The following is a 7,932-nucleotide window of genomic DNA, read 5'->3' as shown; positions in this document are numbered from 1 at the left end:
CTTTGGATTTTTTCCAACTCTCTCTCCCTTACTCTAATCTGTCAGCCTAAACACATCTATATGCATGCCTGCTTTATGGTGTATTTATTTATTTTTTTCTGTGGATCCATAAACCACTGGGGGCGATTAGGGGCACACTATTTGGGAAGATAAAGAAATGGTGTGATAATAATTTACTATCTTTGAATTTGGAGAAAACTAAATATATGGTATTTGGGAACCGTAGACCACATAATGAACTTCAATTGAGAATTGGGGGTGCCAACATTGAACGAGTATATGAAATTAAATTTCTGGGGGTAATGGTTGATGACAGATTATCCTGGAAATCACATATTAGACATGTTCGCAATAAAATGGCTAAAAATATATCGATATTGGCAAGGGTTAGACATATGCTGGACGTTAAAGCATTGCGGATTTTGTATTGTTCATTGATTTTGCCATATTTGGAGTATGGTGTTGAAAACTGGGGAAATACATACAGGAGTTCACTTCAACCATTGTACATATTACAGAAGAGAGCGATAAGAGTTGTGCACAAGATGGGGTATAGGGATCACACAAATGTAGTTTTCATACAGTCTAAATTGTTAAAATTCTTTGATTTAGTGGGATATAAGACTGCTGTGTTTATGTATAAGGCCAGGAACAATTTATTACCTGGTGGAATCCAACAGTTATTTGGTGAAAGGGAAGGGGGATATAACTTAAGGGGACATTTAAATTTAAAAGTTCATGCTATACGAACAACCAAAAAAAGATTTTGTATTTCTATAAGTGGGGTCAAATTATGGAATAACTTAACTATGGACATGAAAAATAGTACCAGAATTAAGGAGTTTAAATATAAATATAAATGTATGTGCTATACAAGATATATGCAAGAATAAGAACAATCTGTTTTATCTATGTAGTGATACTGCTTGCAGCCAATGTTGCATAAATTTTGTATAATATGATGTCATGGGGTAGGACTGGATAAGTCTGACTTCTTCCTACTCCATTCAAACATGTAATAGGTGTAAGCAAACTGATTTTGAATTAGCATTGGTTGGATATGTGAAATCATGTGTGTTATTGTCATTTGTTCATTGTTCTGTTCTGCATGTTTGAAAGAATAAATCAATCAATCAAAATCAATCAATCAATCAATCAATTCGACCACACTTATCCAGTCCGAATGACATTCCAATGTCCTGGCTGTAGATCCTAGTGGTGTGGATCAGTGAGTCAATGTCTTGTTCTCTCCTGGCATACAGCTTGATGTCATCCATGTAGAGGAGGTGGCTGATGGTTGCTTCATTCTGTAGTTTGTATCCGTAACTGCTCTTGATGATGATCTGACTGAGAGGGTTCAGCGCTATGCAGAACAGCAGCGGGGACAGAGCATCTCCTTGGTAGATACCGCCCTTGATGTTGACTTGTGCAATTGGCTTGAAGTTGGCCTCTAGGGTTGTTTTCCACATTCCAATTGAGTTCTTGATGAAGGCTCTTAGAGTCCTGTTGATGTACAGTTCCAAGCATTCCAGGATCCATGTGTGAGGCATTGAGTCATAGGCTTTCTTGTAGTCAATCCAGGCAGTGCACAGGTTGGTATGCCTGGTCTTGCAGTCTTGAGTGACTACTTTATCGACCAGTAGCTGGTGCTTTGCTCCTCTGGTGTTACTACCGATTCTTTTCTGGGCGCTGCTCATGTATTGAGCCATGTGCCTCCTCATCTTAGCTGCTATGATGCCTGACAGGAGCTTCCATGTTGTGCTGAGGCAGGTTATTGGGCGGTAGTTGGATGGTACTGCTCCCTTCTGAGGGTCCTTCAGGATCAGGACTATCCGGCCTTCGGTTAACCACTCAGGGTGGGTTCCATCCATTAGTAGCTGGTTACTTTGTCCCACCAGGCGCTCATGGAGTGAAGTTAGCTTCTTTAACCAGTAGGCGTGGATCATGTTAGGGCCTGGTGCTGTCCAGCTCTTCATACTTGAGACCCTCTCTTGGATGTCTGCTATTGTGATGACTACTAGGTCTTGTTCAGGGAGGTGGTCTGCTTTCAGGTCCACCAGCCATTGGGTATTGTTGTTATGTGATGCCTCTTTCTCCCATATGCTCTTCCAGAATTGTTCAGTCTCCAGCCTTGGTAGATCTGCTCTCATGTTATTCCCCTGCCACTGAGAGTACACCTTGGATGGCTCAGTGGAGAACATTCGGTTTATTCTCCTGGCCTCAACTTCTCTGCTGTACCTCTTCAGCCATGTGGCCAGGGCTGTGAGCCTTTGCTTGGCAGTCTCTAAGGCCTCAGGTATGAACAGTGTGTTGTACTACTTGGGTACCCTTTTTTTTTCATCACGCCTTTCTGCAATTCTGATAGCTGGCTAACTTCTCTCATTGCTGCCTTGATCTTGGTCTCAAACCTTCTTCTCTATTGAGGATACTGCTCCTTATGGTTTTTGTTGAACTTATAGCCAAGCATCTCAAGGATCACGGTTGCTGTGGTGAGCTTGTTGTTCTCAGTGATGGTTGTAGTAGGGATTGTTTTTAGTGCTGCATTCACATCCTCTAGTAACTTTCAGAAGGCACTTCACTTAGTCTTGTAACCGGCCACAGAGGTTATTGGTGTCCATCTTGCTCATGATCTTCAATCTCAGGTCAGCTGCTCTTGAGTTGAGCTCATCTGGGCTTGTTACTGGAGCTAGGTACCCAATCTCCGAATGTGGCATCCTGGCTCCCCCTTGCCGTAACATTTGTGTTGTACCTCATCAATCTCTATTTGTGATAGCAGGTGCTTCTTGTGGGTATTAGAGCACTGAGCTACTAGTTGTTTCGATGTTAGTCCAGATGTTGGATTATCCATAGGTCCCACGTCCTATTTTTTATCACACACACACACACACACACACACACACACACACACACACACTATGTGTGTGTATGTATATATACACAGCCTGGATTCACGGATCTGTATGTACAATGTATATTTACAGGTATTGCACTGAGGGCTTATTGTCCAAACATACTGTCGTGGGTCAAGTGTTCATCAGAGTATAATGATTCCATTTCTTCTGCTTCCGGTATTGTGCTTTTATTCTGACACCACTTCCTGTTACAGTGTCATTGCGGCTACGGGCTCTTTACCCTAATCAGTGACAATTGTTTGCACCTGTTGACACCCCTTTATTGGCAGCTTCCTCCCATCAGGAAACTCCCAGATTGTTCTAACTTTTGTTCAGACGTTCCAGCGTTTTTCTTGTGCCTGTTATTCCAGTTCTGACCCAGGATTGCCTTGTGACCACTGAGTACTAAGTGAGCCTAACTTTTCTGATTCTGTCTGTATTCTGTGCATCGACTTATGGACTTCCCTTATTGACCGTTCTTGTGGATACCTTGGATGTGTGAGTTTGCTGGCGCTGATCCTGGATTGAATTATCGACCTGAGAGTGATGCATGTTGAATCAGACTTCTGCATTGTGTGCAGTTTTTTTGTTACCAGGGCTCTTATTAAAGAGACAGAGGGCTGCTTTTACTCATCTGGCCCTATAATTGAGTTCACCCTCGAAGTTATCGGCAGCTTTACATGCTATCCCTGACACAGAGTGATGGCCTGGGGGAAGAAACTGTCCTTGTGCCTGGTTGTTTTGTCATTGTTTCCTGTCCAGAGGGGAGGAGTTCAAACAGATTGTGTCCCAGGTGTGAGGGGTGTGCAGTGATCTTCCTCTTTTGACCCGTGAGGTGTACAGGTCCTCCATGGAGGGCAGGCTTGCACTAATGACCTTTTCTTCTGTCCTGACTGTCCGCTGAAGTCTGTACTTGTCCTGTTTGGTTGCTGAGCCAACCTAGACAGTGATGGAGGTGCAGCGAAAAGACTTGATGATTCCTCTGTAGAACTGTATCAGCACCTCCTGGGGCAGGTCGAACTTCCTGAGCTGGTGCAGGAAGTACATCCTCTGCTGTGACTTCTTGATGAGGGTCCTGATGTTGGACGACCACTTCAGGTCCTGGGAGATAGTGGAGCCTAGGAACTTGTAGGACTTTACTGCTGATACAGTGTTGCCAAGTATGGTGAAGGGGGTAAGGTGGGGGGGTTCGGCCTGAAGTCCACTGTTTTGAGCATGTTCAGCTCTAGGTTGTTGCGACTACACCATAGGACCAGCTGCTCAACCTCCCGTCTGTAAGCTGACTCATCATCATCTTGGATGAGTCCAATGACCGTTTGTGTCATCTGCAAACTGTAGGAGCTTCACAGAGGGGTCCATTGAGATGCAGTCATTGGTGTAGAGTGAAAACGGCAGAGGGGAGAGCACACATCCCTGAGGGATGCCTGTGCTGATTGTCTGGGTGCTGGATGTGGTTTTTCTCCAACCTCACCTGCTGCTTCTTGTCTGTCAGAAAGCTAGTAATCCACTGACAGGTGGGGGCAGGCACAGTGAGCTGGGTCAGTTTAAAGCGGAGGATGTCCAGGATGATGGTGTTGAACACCGAGCTGAAGTCCACAAAGAGGGCCCGTGCATACGGTCCCTGCGGAGTCGCAGTGTTGCAGGATGTAATGCAATGCCATGTTAACTGTATCTTCCAATGACCTGTTAGCCTGGTAGGCAAACTACAGGGAATCCAGCGGGAGGGTTATGATGTCCTTCAGGTGGGCCAACACCAGTCTTTCAAAGGACTTCATAACTACAGATGTCAGGGCGATGTTAGAAATGAATAAATCTGTCAGATAATTATTAGACTTGAATGTGTTAGACTTTAATGTGTGATTAATGCAGTTTAGTAAGATTCAAAGTCTGCTCCTGTGTGCTCTGTTTCAAGGTTAGAAGATAATGTTGACTCTGAGAAGGGTACCTTGACACCAGTTATTTTTGTATTAATCTTGTGTAAGAATTATGTCTGAATGGATGTTTTGGTTACACATCACGCATACAACATACACACACACACGGAATTCTTCATTTTGTTATGACTTGTGCTCGATGCATGCGGAGCATAAGATATGAGATGGAGATGTCGGAATGTCTCCAACTCTTGATGTTTTTACAGCTGTCTGTGTAAGGGGTTAGCCCAAAAACTTATAAATGTATTAGGCTCTGTGTTTCCGGGGTCTCCTTTCTTCCAGCAGTTGTCTGGAGCAGGAGCCACCCGGGTTTGTGTTTCTGTAACTTTTTATTGTGGCTTTCAAAATAAATCAGCACTAAAATGAAGCAAGTCGGACTTCGTCTTCATTCAGATCTGTTCAATAAAAGAACTGGGATATAACAGCGATAGGTCTGTAGTCGTTCAGTCCACTGATTGAAGGTTTTCTTGGGGACTGGAATGATGGTGGAGCATTTGAAGCAGGAGGGGACTTTACACAGCTCCAGTGACATGTTGAAGATAAATGTAAAAATCGGGGCCAGCTGATCAGCACACACTTTCAGGCAGGAGGGGGTCACACCATCTGGGCCTGGTGCCTTTTTGATCCTTTGTCTTTCAAAGAGGCCACGCACATCGTTTTCACAGATCGTTAGAGGTGGGGCTGGAAGGAAGGATGATGATTGTCGGGGGAGCAGCTGCTGGGTCTGAGGTGGGGAGGGAGTGTTGATTCTCAAACCTGCAGTAAAACTCATTCAGGTCGTTTGCTAGTTGATGGTCCTCTGCAGCAGGGTGGGATGTTTCTTGTAGCAAGTAATGTTCTTTAGGCTCCTCCACACAGATGAGGAGTTGTTGGCTGAAACCTGGGCTTTCAGCTTTTCAGAGTAGCTTTTCTTTGCTGCTCTGATCTCCCTTGTCTGTGTGTTCCTTGCCTGGATGTACAGAGTCCTGTCCCCACTTCTGTAGGCCTCCTCTTTGGCATGACAAAACTGCTTGAGTCTTACTGTGAACCAGGGCTTGTTGTTGTTGGTGGGCACACACAAATCCTCACAAAAGCTGATGTCACAGTGTCTGTGAGTTCACCCAGGTCTGTAGCTGCAGCCTCAAATACCCTCCAGTTTGTGCAGTCAAAGCAGCCCTGTAGCTTTGACTTAGCATCCTCAGTCCAGCTCTTCGCAGCTTTAAGTTTCTGCTTGTAGGTTGGAATAAGACGGACCATGCAATGATCAGAGAAATCATGAAAGGCAAAGAGTATCTAGGTACAGGTGACCGTTGATGTTTTGAAAATGCACCCTGTGCAAAATGTGATAAAATAATAGTTTGTTCCATTTTTTATTAAACTACCTCAGATATGCAACTGAGCTATGTGAATCTTGGATGAAGACACGTTAACCACTCTTTCAATTAGTTGACAAATGTAAAGGTTTATATGCTTGTAGTGTATGTATCTGAAAATATGGACAAACAGTTTTGTTTCTAGAATGTTAGAAATGAAAGTACTTTTCCCTTTAAGGGGCAAAATGTTATCAGTATTGGTATCGATGGAAAGAGTACTATAAACTAATGGTATCGTATCAAAAGGTGTTGGTATCCCCCATCCCTAAGTGGGACATAGGGTGACACTCCCTCCTTTTTTGCGCTTTCTCCAAAATCCCCGTCTTGATGCTTGTGCTCCGTTCCGCTCAAGTTCTCTGATAGAGGGCTCTGTTTCCTCCTGTCCTCAGTAGTACTCCCAAGTATGGGAGTCAGTAATTCTGTCCAGTCCATTTTTGGAGTTCTGTATGGAATGCATCAGATTTGGCTTTTTTTCTCTGCTTTTTGTATTTTTCCATTGCAAATAGAAGAAATAAACACGAGCATACCCCAAATAATTTGTGATTGCAGCAATTTTCTGGGAGAGAGAAATATGCATTCTTTTTGCCCTAATCCAGAATGAGGCCCTTGTACTTTAATTTGCACAGAGTGAGAATACAGAGGTGAGGACAGCATAACTTTTAATTAAAATCTTATAAAATCTTATGAATCAGCAAACAAGTTGTTTGTGAGATCTATGACACAGCAAGAGAGGTCTACCGAAGTTCAAACAGTGGCCTTTTTTCACTATAAAGTGCAGTGCAAAACCTGTAACTCTAAAATTAGGATTTGAAAAGTTGATAAGAAATTTTGAATTTGCAAAATGTGGTTTTAAAACTGAAAATTTGGGTTCAAATGTTTGAAAAGATTTAAAAGCTTGAAAAAGTTGCCCCATTCTTTGCAGTGTTACAAATTTGTTTTCAGTTTTGAAACTTGTTTTCAGACATTCAGCACCCTTTTTATAAATTCAAAGCTTTCTTTTCAGAGTTTCAAATCTGCTCTTTCTGTCCATGTTTTGAAAAGGGAAAACAAACTGAAAAAAACAGCACTGAAATTATGGTTTAATGCTGAAAAACAGGACTCAAACCTTTGAAATTAAAATGTAAATGTCAAAATACAAATTATTGTCTTCCCTGTTTTGAAACTTGCTTTACAAACATTCAACACCATCCTTTCAGTGATTCAACTTAGTTTTTTTTTTTTTCAGATTCAGCTCTGTCTTTTCCGAGTTTCAGATCGACTCTTTGTAGCACTGCTTTAATGGAGGAAATATCTGAAACAAGCAGCAGACCAGCATGGGTGGGACCTCATGGATTACCCAACCATTCAGCTAACAGGGATTTTTCAAAACATGTTTTTATTAGACCAAAGCCCTAAAATCAGAAGAATGACACTGCAGGCTCGAAAACAGTAGTGAGTGACAGGAGTCATTGTACAGCCTTGCAGATGAATTCTTTGTAGGCCCTATTATAAATCAATTGGTACATTTTACATATATTATATGTATGTATATTATGTATGTATGTATATAATATGTATATATGACATCATATGTATATGAAATTATATGTATATATGACATCTTTATTGTAATTCAGTTAGTTAATATAGTATAGGAGCTGGTGCCAGTCGGTATTTATCCTTACTTGTGCGACTAAATGAAAAAAAATTTTGTGGTACAGAAAAAAATTTAAGGGTGCAGTTCCTTTTTTTTTTTTTTTTTTTAAAAAATAAAAT

At 42.1% G+C, this 7,932-nt stretch overlaps 1 protein-coding gene across 4 annotated transcripts in view; it reads left to right on the top strand.

Annotated features, from left to right (window-relative positions):
* The window catches only part of LOC109965296 (histone-lysine N-methyltransferase SUV39H1), a 75,579-nt gene that overhangs the window by 36,800 nt on the left and 30,847 nt on the right, over nt 1-7,932 (top strand). The window contains exon 5 of one of the 4 annotated variants that reach the window (XM_020609199.1): nt 7,403-7,665. The exons of the other annotated variants lie outside the window; for them this stretch is intronic. Coding sequence (XP_020464855.1) covers nt 7,403-7,456 — 54 coding nt within the window. The 3' untranslated portion in view covers nt 7,457-7,665. Of the gene's footprint in view, nt 1-7,402; nt 7,666-7,932 lie in introns of those variants that run through there. 4 annotated transcript variants of the gene reach the window in all.

This window comes from Monopterus albus, unplaced genomic scaffold, assembly GCF_001952655.1.
Source record: "Monopterus albus unplaced genomic scaffold, M_albus_1.0 scaffold98.1, whole genome shotgun sequence".
In the NCBI taxonomy this organism is placed as follows: domain Eukaryota; kingdom Metazoa; phylum Chordata; class Actinopteri; order Synbranchiformes; family Synbranchidae; genus Monopterus; species Monopterus albus.
Note: the sequence above shows the minus strand (reverse complement) of the source record. Positions and strands in the feature narration are given on the sequence as shown.